At 35.7% G+C, this 19518-nt stretch overlaps 1 protein-coding gene across 8 annotated transcripts in view; it reads left to right on the plus strand.

Annotated features, from left to right (window-relative positions):
- Window positions 1-19518, plus strand: part of TRAPPC8 (trafficking protein particle complex 8) — a 115286-nt gene that overhangs the window by 62453 nt on the left and 33315 nt on the right. For all 8 annotated transcript variants that reach the window (XM_032293102.1, XM_032293103.1, XM_032293106.1 and 5 more), the window contains 7 exons: window positions 5794-6018; window positions 6855-6963; window positions 9234-9428; window positions 9851-9981; window positions 12693-12767; window positions 13248-13374; window positions 15672-15826. In XM_032293102.1, the coding sequence (XP_032148993.1) occupies window positions 5794-6018; window positions 6855-6963; window positions 9234-9428; window positions 9851-9981; window positions 12693-12767; window positions 13248-13374; window positions 15672-15826 (1017 nt within the window). The remainder of the gene's footprint in view (window positions 1-5793; window positions 6019-6854; window positions 6964-9233; window positions 9429-9850; window positions 9982-12692; window positions 12768-13247; window positions 13375-15671; window positions 15827-19518) is intronic.

Below are 19518 nucleotides of genomic sequence, written 5' to 3' on the forward strand. Positions count from 1 at the left end.
GAATTGCCTGAACCCAGGAGGCGGAGGTTGCGGTGAGCCGAGATCGCGCCATTGCACTCCAGCCTGGGTTCAGGCAATTCTCCTGCCTCAGCCTCCTGAGTAGCTGGGACTACAGATACGCGCCACCATGTCCAGCTAATTTTTTGTATTTTTAGTAGAGACGGGGTTTCACCATGTTGACCAGGATGGTCTCGATCTCTTGACCTTGTGATCCACCCGCCTCGGCCTCCCAAAGTGCTGGGATTACAGGCTTGAGCCACCGCGCCCGGCCACATTTTGGTTATTTATTCTGCTAATAGTTTCTTTTGCTGTGCAGAAGCTTTTTAGTTTAATTAGGTACCACTTGTCAGTTTTTGTTTTTGTTGCCATTGTTTTTGAGGATTTGCTCATAATTTTTTTTGCCAAGGCCAGTGTCTAGAAGGGTATTTTCTAGGTTTTATTCTATGATGTTTTTAATAGTTTGAGGTCTTATCTTTAAGTCTTTAATGCATCTCCAGTTATTTTTTTGTATATGGTGATAGGTAGGGGTCCAGTTTCATTCTCCTGAATGTGGTTAGCCCAGTTATCCCAGCACCATTTATTGAATAGGGAGTCCTTTCCCCATTGCTTATTTTTATTGACTTTGTTAAAGATCTGTTGGTTGCAGGTATGCTGCTTTATTTCTGATTTCTGTATTCTATTCCATTGTTCCATGTGTCTATTTTTTGTATCACTACCATGCTGTTTTGGTTACTGTAGCCTTGTAGTATAGTTTGAAGTTGGGGAATGTGATGCCTCAGGCTTTGTTGTTTTTGCTTAGGATCTTGTTGGCTACTCAGGCTGTTTTTTGGTTCTATATGAATTTTAGAATAGTTTTTTCTAACTGTGAAAAATGACATTTTTAGTCTGATAGTTTGCTGAATCTGTAGAGTGCTTTGGGCAATGTAGTTATTTTAACAATATTGATTTCTCCTTATCTGTGAGCATGGGATGTGTTTTCATTTGTTTGTGTCATCTATACTTTCATCAGTGTTTTGTAGTTCTTTTTTACCTCCTTGGTTAAATGTATTCCAGATATTTTATTTTGTGTGCGTGTGGCAGTTGTAAATGGGATTGAGTTCTTACTTGGTTCTCATCTTGAGTTTTATTACTGTATAGAAACACAACTGATTTTTGTGCATTAAATTTATGCCATGAAACTACTGAAGTCATTTATCCTAATGACTAGTGTCTTTAGGAGGAATCTTTTGGGTTTTCTAGGTATAGGACCTTGTCATCATTGAACAAACATCATTTCACTTCCTCTTTTCCTATTTGAATGATTTTTTTTTCTTTCCCTTGCCTGATTGCTCTGGCTAAGACTTCTAGTACTATGTTGAATAGGAGTAGTGTGAGTGCACATTTTTGTCTTGTTCCACTTCTTAGGGGGAATGTTTTCAGCTGTTCTCCAGTATGATTTTGGCTGTGGGTTTGTCATATATGGGTCTTATTATTTTTAGGTGTGTTTCTTAACAACGCTTAGTTTGTTATGGGCTTTTATCATGAAGGATGTTGGACTTTATTGAATGCTTTTTCTATATCAATTGAGATGATGATCATATGGTTTTTGTTTTTAATTCTCTTTATGTGGTGAATAACATGTATTGATTTTCATATGTTGAACCATCCTTGTATTTCTGGAATAAAACTCACTGGATTGCGATGAATTCGACTTTTTGATGTCCAGCTGGATATAGTTTGCTAGTATTTTATTGATAATTTTTGCATCTGTGTTCATCATGGGTGTTTGCTTGTTTTCTTTTTGTGTGTCTCCTTGCCAGATTTTGATATCAGAAAAGCTAAGGAGGAATCATTCTTCATCTATATATATATATAATTTCTTTTTTTGGAATAGTTTCAGTAAAATTGGTACCGGTTCTTCTTTGTACATATGGTAGAATTTGGCTTTAAATTCAGCTGATCCTGGGCTTCATTTGGTTGTTGATTTTTTTTTTTTTTTTTTTTAATTACTGATGGAATGTTGTAACTTGTTAATGGTCTATTCAGGATTTGAGTTTCTTTCTGGTTCAGTCTTGGGAGATTGTATGATTCTAGGAATTATTCCGTTTCCTCTAGGTTTTCAAGTTTGTGTGTATAGGGATGTTCATAGTACTGTCCAAGGATCTTTTGTATTTCTGTGCTGTCATTTGTGATGTCACCTTTGTCATATCTGATTGTGCTTATTAAAATCCCATCTTTTTTTTCTTGGTTAGTCTTACCTAGTAGTCTGTCAAGTTTGTTTGTGTTTTCAAATAACCGACTTTTTATTTTGTTGATCCTTTGTATGAATTCTTCTGTCTCAATTTCATTTAGTTCTGCTCTGATCTTTCCTTTCTTTTGCCAGCTTTGGACGTGGTTTGTTCTTGTTTCTACTTCCTTTAGGTGTGACATTAAGCTAGTAATTTGAGATCTTTCTTTTTGATGTAAACATTTAGTACTATAAACTTTCCTCTTAATACTGCTTTTGCTGTATCCCAGAGGTGCTGGTATGTTGTGTCTCTATTTTCATTTGTTTCAAAAATCTAAAAAAAATTTCTGCCTTAATTTCATTGTTTACCCTAAAGTCATTCAGTACCAAGTTGTTTAGTTTCCACGTACTTGCATGGTTTTGAGAGTTCCTCCTGGTATTCATTTCTAATTTTATTCTACTATGGTCTGAGAGTATCCTTGACATGGTTTTGACTCTTTGGAATTTATTGAGACTTGCTTTGTGACCAGGTATATGGTCTACTTCAGAGAATGTTCCATATGCAGATAAGAAAAAATGTATATCCTGTGGTTGTCAGTTGGAATGTTCCGTAGATGTCTATTAGGTCCATTTTGTCAAGAGTCCAATTTAGTTCAGGAGTTGCTTAGTTTTCTTCTTCGATGGTCTGCTTAGTGTTGTCAGTGGGGTGTTGAAGTCCCTCCATGTTACTGTATGGCTGTTTGTCTTTTTGTAGGTCTGGTAGTATTTGTTTTATAAATTTGGATGTTTTGGTGTTGAGTGTATATATGTTTAGGCTAGTTAAATCTTCTTGTTGAATTGAACATTTTATCATTATATAATTGCCTTCTTTGTTTTTTCTGTTGTTGGTTTAAAGTCTGTTTTATTTGATAACAAGGATAACAACCCCCTGCTCTTTTTTGTTTTCCATTTGTGTGATAGATCTTTCACCATCCCTATACTTTGAGCCTATGGGTCTCATTACACAGAAGATGGGTCTCTTATAGTTAGTATATGGTTGGCTCTTGTCTTTTGAGTGGTACAATTAAACTATTTTCACCCAAGGTTAATATTGATGAGTGAGGTTTTATACCTGTTACAATGTTGTTGCTTTGTAGTCCCAGTTGTATAACTGCTTTATAGGATCTTTGAACTTTGTACTTACATGTGCCTTTATGGTAGTAGGTATTGTCCTTTGTTTCTATGTTTAGAACTCCTTTGAGTATTTCTTGTGGACCTGGTGTGGTGGCGACAATTTTCCTTAGCTAGGATTATAGGTGTGAGCCACTGCACCCGGCTATGAGCTCATTTTTAACTGGGGTGGAGCCACCACAAAAAGCGTGAAAAGTATTTTTCCCAAGAACACATCTGCCAGCTCCCAGCAGGGAGAACCTCTGCTGTGTCCACAACAGTGGATGCGGTGGGTGGGAAATGCCTTATGTTCATTTCCAGCTGCTGGGGCTGTCCACTTCAGCAATTGTTGCTGTGCCTGTATTACCTTTATCTCAAAGTAGGGCTTTGACAGGCTGCAGTCCTCTCTTCCCCTAGGGGCAGCCTAAGTTAAGGGTTACATCTCCATGGGTCTCACCTTCCCTGGGGACCCACTGGTCCCCTATACCTGCTAATGTCACAGCATTTGTGATTATGTTAGTGAGAGATCTGGTGGTACGGCGATGACTCAAGGGCAGGGATTTCCTGGACAGAGCAGTGGTATCTGCTGTCTCAGTTCAGGCCTGAAGGGGAGGGCAGGCATGTCTGTGTGAACTGGCCACCTACATCCTTGTCTCTGGGAAGTTCTCAAATTGCCACTGTTAGTAATACCCTAGGTCATGAGGGCAGAGGGACTCCCCATCAGTTTGATGGTGAACAGGTTATCAGAGGGGTGAGGGCCCAAAGAAGTACTCCATTTCCCTTTCCATGGAGTTTTATGTTCCTCAGGGGTTGATCTCTGCTAAAGTCTTGTTGTTTTCATTTTCTGCACTCTAGTTTCTTTCCACGGGGCTCTTCATCAGATTCTGGCTGTCTTTTTCTCAGTTTTCTGTTTGGATTATGTCCATTTATCAGTTACTTTGATCTTTCTGAGGAGAACTGTCATCTGAGGTCCCTAGTAAGCGATCTCCTTTTAAAAAGATTGTTACATAATAGACATATATAGTTTGGGGGTATACGTGATAATTTTATACATTCATATAATTTATAAAGGTCAAATCAGTGTACTTGGGATATCCATCACCTTAGAACCATTCAAATTCTTCTCTATTTTGAAATGTAGATTGTTGTAAACTATACTCACCTGCTGATCTAACACTAGGTCTTATTTCTTCAATCAAACCATATATGTGTACCCATTAATCAACTTCAGTCTCCTTCACCCACTCTCCCTGGCCTTTGGTAACCACCCAGTCCACTTCCTATCTTCATGAAATCTACTTTCTTAGCTCCCACATATGAGGGCGAAAATGCAGTATTTGTCTTTCTGTGTACCTCTTTTGATTTTGTACATTGATGACTCTTACTGCTACAAATATGGCATTCTTATTGCAGTACTCATAAGATTTTGGCATTCCTTAGAATTTTCCGTTTTGAACACACATCTTGTATATTATTCTGGTATATGATTAATCTCTTGCTCTTCTTAAGTCCTTCAGTCGATGCACTGAACAACAGGAAGTATGCCCTGACACTTGCCAACAGCACCTTGAAAAGGAGGCTGTGGTGGCACCTGATGCTGGCAAAGAACCCCATCATGTCTTGCCCAGGCAGTGTTTACTGTGCTGCTGTCCTGACCCATGGCTTTATTTGAACCATGTGAGGCATAACCTTTCAGTGGTCACAACACTAGCCAGTAAGTTCTGGCAGGCAGGCAGGCTGGGATCAGCATGGTTGGTCCAGTATGTGAATTTTTAATAGGGAAGAATGGAGTTCATTTATATATTATGAGATTTTGTACTGTGGGAATATGGCATATGTGGCCACAGACATTCAATGTAAATCTCTGATTGTAGGCAAGAAAAAAGTTTGGTAAGTATGTTTGTTGCTTTACTTAATATGAAGAAATTCTTTGATGACATAGCATGCTTCTAGTTAGAGTATGAGAGCATGTTTTTCATCATAATATTAGCGAAGTCTAACCATTTTAGTTGGTGAAGTCTGTTTGTTTACATTTACCTTTTTCCAGAAAGAATTTGAGGTAGATAAACCCAAGTTGAGAGGTAAGCTTTTTCCTCTGAAGTTGACCTTTTGAAAATGTGGCTTAGTGAAGTAGTGGGTGAATGTCAAAATAGTCTGGTCTCCCTTTCCCTCCTTTATGTTTCCTATTCCTCTCTAACTAACTCTCTCTCTCACACACACACACACACACACACACACACACACACAGGCTCAGGTAACCTAATCTATGAAGTATTCCATATATAATTTTGAAGGGATTATCATAATGTTTAATTTTCTTCATCATCCCAGTCTCCCTTAGAGGAAGAACTAAAGTCACTAAATTGTATGTGTGTTTTTTTTTTCCTAGTTCAAAGAAATTTGGAGTATAATACATTATTTTGTTTATTTTCTTACAGAAAAAGCATGCTTTACGTTGTTATTGTCAAGCCATGCAAGTTTACAAAGGAAAAGGCTGGTCTCTTGCAGAGGATCACATTAACTTCACTATTGGGCGCCAGTCCTATACTCTTAGACAACTGGATAATGCTGTGTCTGCTTTTAGGCATATTTTAATCAATGAAAGTAAACAATCTGCTGTTCAACAAGGGGCTTTCCTCAGAGAATATCTTTATGTTTACAAGGTGAATGCTTATTTTCAGGAGTGAATGCTTTATTTTCACTAAATGAAATATTTTCACTAAAATGAAATTCACTTCACGTGAATGCTTTTTCACTAAAACTGTATTTTAGTGAAAAGTATTTATTGCCATATCTTAGGATAGTTTTAGTAGAATGTATGTAGTTATCAGTCATAAAAAAGCTGTGGCAGGCTAGGCTTCTTTGCCATAGATCTTGGTTTTAAGTGGGTTCTCTTTACCATCCTTTGGAGATGGACATTCTGTGTTCTTTTCCTTGCAAAATATGAGGAGGTATGGATCTACAGAAAGTAGACAGGCTATTATGGTGCAATGCAGAGCAATTAACAGAAACAAGGACTGTTTCACTGAGACAAGCAGGTAGAACATAAAAAGCATTGTTTTATGGAAAAAAAAAAATGGGAAGTTATAAATTTTTCCCCAAGGCCCATGAATAGTGCATATTGTAGCTATCCTATAGAAAATAACTACCCTTAGGGTCTATACTTTATTAATTTGAAATTGTATGGATTAGAATTTTGGCAGATAGGATGCTATAATGAGTCATAAGGAGTAAAATACATACTAAAATAACTTTTGGATGTTTAACATCCAGATAATTAATTAGCTGATTAACCCTCAGTAAGATTCTTTTGAGGCAGAATAAATATCTGAAGTTTGTTTGAGCTGTAAAATTTTATGACTGATATGTTAAAACTAATAATTATATGTCTTAATATTGTTGCTTAACATGTTTTTAATGCTGTGTGTATTAAGAAGTGAGGAAGTAAAAATACAGTTTTCACAAGAACTACTTTTTTTCCCTTTTATATTTCTCTCAGAATGTAAGTCAGCTGTCACCAGATGGTCCTTTACCACAGCTTCCTTTACCATATATTAACAGTTCCGCAACACGGGTTTTTTTTGGCCATGACAGACGACCAGCAGACGGTTAGTAAAGTTTTATTCAGCCTAATTACCTATTGACAGTTAAAAAAACCTACTTTTTTTGCTGGGCATGGTGTATAGTTGAATATTTAAAAACGAATAGCTCTATATTACTTATTTTGTCCTGCCACCCGAAGATAACTACTGTTTTGTTTTTCTTTCCAGCTTTAAAAACGTTGAAAACAAAACAGTTGTAATTACAACAGCTTTTCTCACATAAAGAATGTGTTTGTTATTATATAATCTTGATAAACTTTTAATGTTAGTAAGATACTCAAACTGCTTATAAAGTACTTTAAAATTTACTTTATATATATATAGACTGTTTCCGTCTTTTGCTTATATAAAATCATATTGTGGTGGACATCTTTGTAGATAAAATTTGGTTTTTTAACATCTTATTATGGAAATTTTCTAATGTACACAGAAGCAGAGAACAGTTACCAGTGTTCTGCTGTTCTTGTAAGACTTTTTAAAATGCAGGATTTTTTCTTTAAGATTAAGCCCTTGGATGTCAATAATGGAACAAAAGTATAAATATATTAAGGCTCTCCATTATCTTACATTAAATAACTCAGAAATAGAAAGTCAAATACTACATGCACTCACTTATAAGTGGTGTTGGAGCAAAATAATTTGTATACATAGACATGAGGCTTGGGAGTGAAGGATGAGAAATTACGTACGGGTACAGGTACACTATTTGAGTGATAGCTACACTAAAAACCTAGACTTTGCCACCAGGAAAATATATCCATATAACAAAACATCACTTGTACTCCCTAAATCTATACAAATATATTTTATAATTTCATATAAATACATGTATTTTAAAGCTCTCCATGAATGTTAAACTTCGTAATTTTATATATTTTATATTTGAATTTAATCAATGTGTTTATCCTTGAGATATGATTTAGTTTTTTTTTTTTTTAAATTAATAGCAGCTTTGTTTGTAATAGCAAAAGAGTGAAACAACTAGAATTTCTAATAGAGATTTAATTGATATATTTTTATATATTCACATAAAATATACAGGATTCATGCTGCAGTACATGGGAATTCATGTTAATTCCACGTTTTCCACAAGCTGATGCTGAGTGAAGAGTCAATTACAGTATAAGTTTCAAACATACAAACTAATTCTATACATTGTTTTTGTATGTACTCATGGTAGAATCATGGATGAAAATTATACACTTGCCGGGCGCGGTGGCTCAAGCCTGTAATCCCAGCACTGTGGGAGGCTGAGGCGGGTGGATCACGAGGTCAAGAGATCGAGACCATCCTGGTCAACATGGTGAAACCCCGTCTCTACTAAAAATACAAAAAATTAGCTGGGCATGGTGGCGTGTGCCTGTAGTCCCAGCGACTCAGGAGGTTGAGGCAGGAGAATTGCCTGAACCCGGGAGGCGGAGGTTGCGGTGAGCCGAGATCGCGCCATTGCACTCCAGCCTGGGTAACAAGAGCGAAACTCCCTCTCAAAAAAAAAAAAAAGAAAATTATACACTTTAACTTTGGAATACTCTAGGAAGAAATGGTGCTGGTGGGGGTGAAGGAGAGTAGTAAGATTGGGAGGGTTGCAGAGAGGACATTGATTCTATGTGTGGTGTTTGTTTTATAAAAAATATTTGAGGCCGGGCGCGGTGGCTCAACGCCTGTAATCCCAGCACTTTGGGAGGCCGAGGCGGGTGGATCACGAGGTCAAGAGATCAAGACCATCCTGGTCAACACGGTGAAACCCCGTCTCTACTAAAAATACAAAAAATCAGCTGGGCATGGTGGTGCATGCCTGTAATCCCAGCTACTCAGGAGGCTGAGGCAGGAGAATTGCCTGAACCCAGGAGGCGGAAGTTGCGGTGAGCCAAGATCGCGCCATTGCACTCCAGCCTGGGTAACGAGCGAAACTCCGTCTCAAAAAAAAAAAAAAAAAAAAAAAATTTGAGATCATAGGCAAAAGTTGACGTTTGTTAAATTTTAGTATAGAATATTTTTTATAGTCTCCATGTCTTTTCTGTATGTTTGAAATGTTTTATATAAAAATTGCTTGTGGAAGCTAAGGAAAATACATTCTTTCACAGTGAGGAGGAAAAAGAACATCAGTATTATAAGCAAAATCCCAGATAGGCTAGCGTTAATGAGAGGATATTTTTCACTCAGAATTAGAAGTAGGCAAGGGGGAATGTGTGTGTGTGTTTATTTCTGTACCTTATATGTATTTAAAATATATTTCATTTGAGGGAAAGTCTTCATAAACATGTGTTGTTACATAGGTGAAAAACAAGCAGCTACTCATGTAAGTCTCGATCAAGAATATGATTCGGAATCCTCTCAACAGTGGCGAGAACTTGAGGAACAAGTTGTGTCTGTGGTTAACAAAGGAGTAATCCCGTCCAGTTTTCATCCGACACAATACTGTTTGAACAGTTATTCAGATAATTCAAGATTTCCACTTGCAGTTGTAGAAGGTGATATGCTTGAGTTTTTATTCTGGTTTTTTGTTTGTTTTACTTCCAGCACAATCAAGATAATTTATTGGCACATATTATTGGTGCTGGGGATGTAAAAATAAATTAGGAACTTGTAATTTACTGAACTGCATTTATAAAACCAAACAATGGGGACTCTGCTACAACTGTGTGCAATGTGATGTTGGAATATAGAAGAGCGAATGGCATTCTTTAGTATAGAGAAATGGGGAAAATATTTTCAAGGAGGTGATGTAATACTGCAACTGAATCCCGAATACATGGACATCTATAAGGTGATAAAGGAAAGTCTAGGCAGAAATGCAGAGCTATGAAAGCAAGATGCATTTAGAAAATTGAAGCTGAGAATGAGGTGTGTGATGTTTATTAACCTTATTAATTTAGGCCTTTTTTTAAAATAGAACCAATTACAGTGGAAGTGGCTTTTAGAAATCCTTTGAAAGTGCCGCTTTTGTTGACTGATTTGTCATTACTTTGGAAGTTTCAACCTAAAGATTTCAGTGGAAAGGATGATGAAGAAGTTAAACAACTAGTAAGTTATTAAAAGGTATTTGTAATTATGTTTCAGTTATAGCCTAACAAATGCTGTAGTAACACTTCAGTTTACTCTGTTCAGTGAGTTATATTTATTTCTTTTTGGCTTATTTTTCCTTAGTTATAAAAATTATGATATATACTTAGTTTTGAAAATTGAAAATATAAAAAAACACAAGGAATAGAAGTGAAAACCTCTGTCTTTACAATATTTAGAAATAACCACTTTAACATTTTACTGTGTATCTTTCCAGTCATTCTCATTTGTATGTTTTTCCAACATATTTGGGATTCCTTCATAGTGTGTAGTTGCTGTTTACATTCTACGCTTTATTGGCATATTCTGATATCAACGTGTCTTAATATTTTATTTTTGCATAATTCATTATATGGGTGATTCATAAGCTAGTTTACTCTCTTTACTATCTTTGGCAAGATTCCATTTGTTGACTATCACAATAATTCTGTGGTTCACATTTTTGTGTGTGGCTTTTTATCTTTAGATTATTCTGTGGGGAAGATCCCAGGGCATGAAGTGAGGATTTTAAGGAATAAGTATTTTAGTGCCCTCCTGGTTTCACAGAAGTTCATACCAATGAGCTTCTTTCTAAGCAGCATATGGGTTTGAGTGTCTCATCTTTGTGACAGTCAGCAGTGTTACTTAAAAAAAAACTTTGTTGATTTGATATTTTAAAAATGCTATCTTACTGTTTTATTTTTTATTTCATTGATTGCTAGTGAAGTTGAAATTCTTATATTTGTTTTTCCTCTTTTGTGAATTGCCTATTCAAAACATCATTTGTATTTTTATCTTTTCATTTCCATATCTTGTAATAAGTCCTTTATATATATCTAAAATAGTTAATTTTGAAGCAGAAATGATCTGGTCAAATAGTTTATTAATACCCATCTGACTGTAAATGAAATAACTTGGACAAATACATATAATTTACCTACTAATTTATTAGTCTTTTCACCAGTATGTATTATATAACTTGCTTTTTTATACTACCTTGCTAAATGCTTTAATAATGTGGCCAAAAAAAAAAGATTTTGGAACTGGGAAATACCCCAGCATTTTGGTGCTCCAGTGTTTTGATTTTTTAAAGATTGCCTTATTTTAAGTCTTGCTTTGTCCTAGTCATCATAGTGAGACCACCATCTCTACAAAAAATTTTAAAATTTGCCAGGTGTGACAGTGCACATCTGTAGTCCCAGCTACCTGGGAGGCTGAGGTGGGAGGATTGCTTGAGTCTGAAAAGTTGAGGCCGCAGTGAGCCAAGGTCATGCCATTGTCCAGCCTGGGAGACAGAGCAAGATCTTCTCTCAAAAACAACAAGCAAACAAAGAAAATTAAATAAATAAATAAGTCTTGCTAGTTAAATTTGTTGAAGATATTTTGTGTTATTTATATTCATTGTTGATAATTTGAATGACTAAGATTTCTTAGGCTGTATTCTGTCTTGAATTTTAGTTACCTCTGCAATTTTTCTAAAGTTTTGGATGCCTGAATACTGATTAGAAGAGTATGGCCGAGTGTGGTGGCTCACACCTGTAATCCCAGCACTTTGGGAGGCCAAGGTGGGCAGATCATGACGTTAAGAAATCCTGGCCAACATGGCGAAACCCTGTCTCTCCTGAAAATACAAAAAATTGGCTGGGTGTGGTGGTGGGTACCTGTAGTCCCAGTTACCCGGGAGGCTGAGGCAGAAGAATTGCTTGAACCCAGGAGGTGGAGGTTGCAGTGAGCCGAGATCGTGCCACTGCCCTCCAGCCTGGGTGACAGAGCGAGACTTCGTCTCAAAAGAAAAAAAAAAAAGTACAAGCAGTTAAACTTGGAAACTTTTTTTTAAAAAGATTTATTAGCTTTTTAAGTGTAGTAGTATGTTCAGTATGGGAGATTTTTAAAGGAGGTTTAAAGTTAAGTGAACATTTCATTTTGTGTGATGAAGTATTTCTTAAAAAATATTTTTTTCTATAAATTTCAAACTCTTTGGATTTCTTCATGACTAAGAAATGAAGAAATAGACTAAGATGGTGATGGACTAAGATGCCTAACTGGAATTTAGGGAGACGTAATTTTTGTTTCTGTGTTAAATAATGTCATGGTAAAAGTATAATAGTGTTCATGAGGATCAGGTTTATCTCCAGTATAAGCCAGTTAGCTCTCCTTTGCAACATGACCAGACAAATGTCATTGCTTTGGGGGAAACTGGCCTTTTTCCCCTCTCTCCTATTGCTCTTACTGTTCACCTGTCTTTCTCTATCATGCTTAGCCCACCATTACCTTTTCTATGTAACTGACAAATTTTGCAAAAGCGTCAGGTCAGAGCAAAAGAAGAAATTTGCTCTTATGGTAAAATTAAATTAAATGACCATTTTGGCCACTGTTGACTATGAGCAGCAGCTGGGTATTTTCTCTAGGGTTTTTTTTTATTGTCTTGGTGGAGGTGTCTTTAATGTGCTCCCCGGTTTTGAAACAGAGTCTTGCTCTGTCACCCAGGCTGGAGTGCCTATGTTGAAGGCCTACTACAGCCTGGTTCTACTCTAGGTGTGGAAATAAAAATACTTTGTGTAGAGCTTAGGATGTGGTCAAAACCTAGTAAATGTACACTTTAGTGCTGTTGTTTTGAAGTATTGATATATAGGAGTGTTAATAATCTGCTTTTTGTTCATTAGACTGTATATTTTATGAAATTTATTTTTTAGGTTACATGTGAACCTGAAATGATTGGAACTGAAGTTATTTCAGAATTCTTAATTAATGGTGAAGAATCAAAAGTGGTAATTATTTTATCATTTCTCTGCTTTATGCCTTTCTGAAAGTAAGATGAAAACAAATTTTAAAATCATCTTCATTTATTCAGTTTATATTCTAATTTTCATAAGAACTAAAATTTGGAAGATTAGGAAACAGGAATTGCTCAGGAGGAAATTGGTGGTTTGCAGTGGTCTTTGATTTGTTAGTTTCCTGAGAAGCCTGTTGAAAGTTTTTTGCTTTCTTCTTGATGTCAGTGTGGTAATTTCGCCTGATACTTAGTTGGCCACAATATTTTGCTTTTTATGAAAAGTGATTATTGAGGGTTTAGGCCTATAATTGTTAAATTTAGACATTTTATTTTGAAGAAAGACGCTTTTCATAAATTAATTGGCATTTTAAAGTTTGGGTCATGAGTTTATGTTTTTGCAACATTATAGAATTAGGCATTGTGCTATTTAAGATATTATGAAAGCATAATAAGAGTGACTTAAATATCTCCACAGGCAAGACTAAAGCTCTTTCCCCATCACATAGGGGAGCTGCATATTCTGGGAGTTGTTTATAATCTTGGCACTATTCAGGGCTCTGTGACAGTAGATGGCATTGGTGCTCTTCCTGGATGTCATACAGGTAAAGGCTATAGCATTGGTAAACAATTAGAAAACTTTCTTAAATCATTCCATAGAAAAAAATGAGCAAAAATGAGGTATTTTCTAAATAGGTTTACTGTACCTTTACGTAAAGGCATTTAGCCAAATGTAAGAATGACAAATTTAGGTTAATCTCTAACATAGTGTCAAAAATAAACAACTTGATTCCCTTCTGATATATTTTCTTTTGATAATTTTTGACTGTATGTATTTTTTTCTGTTATTGATCCAAATTTAGTAAATTCTAACGAAGTAAATTCTAACCATTGATTGCTGCTAATTTAAAAACCGTATTAATATGTTCTGTTTTTTGAATATTTCCTTTTTAAAAATCACAGAACAGATTAAAGACCTGTGTTTTCACATCATTGGATATTAAATATCTTAAAGTTCTATCTTCTAGAAGTCTTGAAAGAAAGAGTAGGGTTTAAGTGTTAATCTCATATTCTTGGTGCACTATACAGTATGTTCTACATATACTACAAGATATATGTATTTAACATAGTTTTCTTTGTTTTTTTAAACTGAGGGAACCCTTCAAGATTTAATATTACCATGTAATTACTATATGTAGTTATTTGAGTTTAAGCTGAAGAGATGCTAGGAGAGGGAGTTTACCATGAAACTTATTATTTCTGGGTCTTCATTTTAATATATGTCTTATTTTATAACAAATTAAGTTGAATTGTCATTGACAGACATGAATTTAGCATTTACAAAAGCTGATTATTAATATTGAGAAACTGGGAATACTTGCAAGATTTGTTGGTTCTTTTAACTTTCATTTAAATATACTTGCTTGGATATCTAGGATAATTCAGTACATCATTTAAGAAAAATAAGTGAAATGAATTCACAGAAACTAAAAAAATTTACTAAACAAAAAAATTTGCACTAAAATTGAGTGAGATATTCTTCATTTTAGTACTATATTTGTATTTTTTGGTTGACAGGTACCAGACAAGGTTTATTTATAAATTAGCTTGCTAATTTATTGCATTTTTAAAACAAGATAACTGGATATTAAGAGCTTTTTGAATCTCCTTTGTTTTCCCACTTCTTTGTAACTAGGATCTTAATCTAGCAGTACAAAGGTATGGTTGTCAGTAAAATATAGGTAGTTTCATTTAAGGCACCAAATATATGCATTAAAATAATTTATATGTGGCTGGGTGCAGTGGCTCAAACCTGTAATCCCAGAACTTTGGGAGGCTGAGGCAGGTGGATCACCTAAGATCAGGAGATTGAGACCAGCCTGACCAACATGGAGAAACCCTGTCTCTACTAAAAATACAAAAACTAGCTAGGCATGTTGGCATGCCTGTAATCCCAGCTACTAGGGAGGCTAAGGCAAGAGAATCGCTTGAAACCTGGAGGTGGAGATTGTGGTTAGCTGAGATCACGCCATTGCACTCCAGCCTGGGCAACAAGAGTGTCTGAAAAATAAATAAATAAAATAATTTCTATATTATTGTGTAACAATGGGAAGAGACTTGAATTAACTCTTAAAATTCTATCTTCTAAGCAGAGTTTTCATGATTTAGTATAGCTCATTATTATGTAAAATGCTAATAAGGATTTGGGTCACAAGAAGTGTGGGAATCAGTACCTTTTATATCTGATTTGAGACCATTGCAGTGACCTTCAGCATGTGAAAGGTTTTAAGTAGTCCTGCAAGAAAGATAGTTATATACTCTAGCTTTTTTCACACATACATGCACTACATAGGTACTTTGAGGAAAAATTTCACATGAATATTAAATAAGTTTAATTTTGAGAAAACTAACCATACTATATTTAATTTTCTTCATGCAGTCTCTTGACTGCATTCAGTTGTTTATATTCCAGAAATAATTCAAATTAGTATATATATCTTAATATGAGTAAAAATAAAAAGTTGATCTTTTCATTGTTTTCCACTTGTTTTCTTTGTGAGTAGATATCCCTAAATTAAATTGTTGGGCCTAAGGTAGTTATTCTCTCAGGTTTTGTTAGCTAATACGCACATGGTTAAATACAGATTTCAGAGGACTTCCTATTGAGTAATGTGTAGTCTTAGCAAAGTAAATCTAAAACCAAGTGAGAAATTAAGTAGCATATCTTAGTTGGTGTTAAACATGGAATGAAAATATACTGAATTCTTTGATTAATCATGTTAATCAAAATTGTCTAGACATTTTTTAGAAATAACCTGAAACAGTATTCACATATTCAAGTCAAATTGATGTCAGTTAATATACTGCATTATTTTAGGGCATTGATTATTTTTTATTTCAGGAAAATATTCCTTGAGTATGTCAGTCCGAGGGAAACAGGATTTAGAAATTCAAGGTCCTCGACTTAACAACACAAAAGAAGAGAAAACGTCTGTTAAATATGGCCCTGATCGACGTTTAGATCCTATAATCACAGAAGAAATGCCACTGTTGGAGGTATTTCACTTTTTAGAATTTCATGGAATTAATTTATCTATATGAGCAGATATTCTGAGTAAATTAATTTTAGGCTTTGAGGGTTTTATTATTATTACATTGAATTATTTTTAATAAGCTAGTGTTAAATATATTTAATTCACAATGTAAGGCAATCATGCAAATTGCCATTAAGTCATAGCTAGATTATAAAATATAACTCTCAAAATCTTAATGGAAAATGGGAAAAATACTTCTGAAAATACTTCTGATAATAAGATCAGTCTCTTTTTCATAATTTATAAAAAATAATTTGTGAATGAATGCTTATAAAAAACATAACCTATATATATAGAAGTATATGAATAAAAAGCAGTATTTCTTCACCTTCTTCTTATCTTCACCTTCTTATCCTAGCCTATCCTACTTTTATACCAGACAAATTAAAAGTTGCAAAAGATAGAAACTGTTGCTAGGTAGCATAGCCAGAGAAAGAGAAAATGCATTATTTAATTGAAGGACCTTGGAATATCTCATGGATACTAAAGTATAGAACAAGAAGTGGCAGAAGCTCTAGGGAATTTAAGAGCAAATATTTTCAATCCTCTAGAAAGCATTGTTTTTGATATAACTCTAGTCCAGTAACTTTCAGTCTTTGTGCCACTTCAAATTTCAATTTTCTACAAGAAAGATGTAGTCCACTTTGGGTCAGGCTTATACCTGAGGAGCAGGGCAAAAGTGGTAGGGCCTTGTAATGAAAGGGTGAACACCAGAAAGATTCCCTTCCTTCCGCATCTTCAAGTTATTCTTGTATGGGGTTTACAAGGATTGCACCCTACCTCCAAAAAGTGATAGTGATGCCAAATTGCTGTTTATCTTTTCAGACCTTTCAGTGTGCGCTTATATGTAGTTTTAATAATTGTAGATGGAATCATACTATACATGTTTTATCCTGTACTTGCTTTTTGATAACTTAGTCTTCTTTTCAACCATTGCATATGGTATTCTTTTATTTGGATGTACTGTAATATATTTTCATGCTCTTAATGGGTGTGCTTCTAGTTTTTCATCAGTACAGTAAATATCATTATGTATATATTTTGTCCATGTTCTAGATTTGACTAGACCTTAGAAATGGAATTACTGGGTAGAGAGACATTTAAATTTTGGAATATACTACAAAATAACCCTCAGCAAAGCTATAGTAAATTGCACTTAAAATTCTTCAGAGTGAAAGTGCTGGTTACCTCACATCTGTGCCATTCTGGATAGTATCAGTTTTTGTTTTTTAACAAATCAAAAATTTTTTGCAAATCAGATTAAAAGATGACCTTGTTTTTATTTACATTTCTCTGATAACTGTTAGGGTTAATCAGTGTTTTTTTGTGCATATGAATTTTTCCCCCCTCTATGTGTCCATATGATTGCCTGCCTATACTTTTTTTTTTTTTTTTTTTTGAGACGGAGTCTCGCTCTGTTGCCCAGGCGACAAGATCTGTCGGCAGTCCAGCAGCATGATTTTGGCTCACTGCAACCTCCGCCTCCCAGGTTCAAGTGATTCTCTTGCTTCAGCCTCCTGGGTAGCTGGGACTGCAGATGTGTGCCACCACCCCTGACTAATTTTTTGTATTTTTAGTAGAGATGGGGTTTCACTGTGATAGTCAGGATGGTCTCAATCTCCTGGTGTGATAGTCAGGATGGTCTCAATCTCCTGGTTTTGTGATCCGCCCACCTTGGCCTCCCAAAGTGCTGGGAAATCTTTGAATTTTTTTTTTTTTTTTTGAGAAGGAGTCTTGCTCTGTTGCCAGGCTGGAGTGCAGTGGTGTGATCTTGGCTTACTGCAACCTCCGCCTCCCAGGTTCAAGCGATTCTCCTTCCTAAGCCTCCCAAGTAGCTGGGACTACAGGTGCACACCATGCCCTGCTAATTTTTGTGTTTTTGGTAGAGATGGAGTTTCACCATGTTGGTCAGGATGATCTCGATCTTTTGGCATCGTGATCCACCCGCCTCAGCCTCCCAAAGTGCTGGGATTATAGTCGTGAGCCACTACACCCAGCCCCTTTCTTCTTCGTGTATGATTTTTTTTTTGGTAGTAATCCTATACCTGTAGTGGTGATATTGGTAACATACTCATGAAAATGGTGTTGAGTGGTATGTGTTGAGAGGCGGGTATTGCTGAGCTACCTGTATTTTGTCCACATTTAACCCTTGTTTAATTATGATGCATGTGAAGAGTTTTTTAGGGCAATTAAAAAAAACTTAATGGACTGACCTGAGTGCCAGTTTCCGGTTGTCAAGAGATAAGGCTCAAACTTTGTTTTTTAGTTCCAGTACTATTAATAGAACACAGGCAAGCTATTCCATCTTTCTATTATATTAATATTCTGAAGGTATCCATACCAGGTTCTCTTTTGGATGCAGCTTACTCTGTTTGATAATATTTCCTCATTTTTTTCATTTCTTTCTGTATCAGTACTACACTGTTGATTTATCTTTTTTTTTTTTAATCTGGCAAGTGCCTTTCTTAATCTTTAATTTTTTTTCATTTTTCTTATATTTGTGCCATTTTTGTCCAAGCTTTTCAAGTTCCCACAATAATAATTTTGATTAGAATTGTATAAGTAAAGAATAGGGGTTAAAAGGCTGATGATGAATTGAAATGAGTTAGGATTCAAATGTTATTTTAGGGGTATTCACCATTATTGTTTAAAAGTCATGAACTAATGAACATGTTGTTTAGAATTATGTGTATAAAAATTGGTTAGAGCTTACTTTCAGATGGGAAGATTCTGATCTATGTGGTTAAAGTTGTCAATATAAATCACTGTAAGACAGCAAAATGTACTGTTTTTAATGATTCTGGTAACTTACGATTTTTTTTTTTTTCTGCACCCGCCTCCTTTTTTTTTTTTTTTTTCCTGGAGACAGGATTGCTCTGCCACCCAGGCTGAAGTGAAGTGGCATGATCTCTGATCACTGCAGACTTGACTTCCTGGGCTCAAGTGATCTACCTGAATAGCTGGGACTTAACAGGTGCATGCCACCACGCCTGGCTAATTTGTTTGTGTTTTTTATAGAGTCAGGGTTTCACTGTGTTGCCCAGGCTGGTCTCAAACTCCTAAGCTCAAGCGATCCACCCACCCCCTTGGCCTCCCAAAATGCTGCAGTTACAGGCATGAGCAACTGTGCCCAGCACCTGTGATTTTCATTAAGCCATATAATTTAAATATTCTTCAGTTATTAAGATTTTTAAGTGTACAAATAGTTTTTAAATGTAATGCTTCTCAAATAAAATATTCTTATGAATAGAGTTTTACTTTTAGATTGTCTAAGCCTCATCCCTAATTATCTGGCCTTCATTTTCTAAGTGAAATTTTTTTCACTTAGGAAACGAGGAAGCTGGCCGGGCGCGGTGGCTCACGCCTTGTAATCCCAGTACTTTGGGAGGCCGAGGCGGGTGGATCACGAGGTCAAGAGATCGAGACCATCCTGGTCAACATGGTGAAACCCTGTCTCTACTAAAAATACAAAAAATTAGCTGGGCATGGTGGTGCGTGCCTGTAATCCCAGCTACTCTGGAGGCTGAGGCAGGAGAATTGCCTGAACCCAGGACGCGGAGGTTGTGGTGAGCCGAGATCGCGCCATTGCACTCCAGCCTGGGTAACAAGAGTGAAACTCCGTCTCAAAAAAAAAAAAAAAAAAAAAAAAAAAAA

The sequence above is a fragment of the Sapajus apella genome, unplaced genomic scaffold, assembly GCF_009761245.1.
Source record: "Sapajus apella isolate SASKATOON/1434 unplaced genomic scaffold, GSC_monkey_1.0 scaffold29, whole genome shotgun sequence".
Lineage (NCBI taxonomy): Eukaryota > Metazoa > Chordata > Mammalia > Primates > Cebidae > Sapajus > Sapajus apella.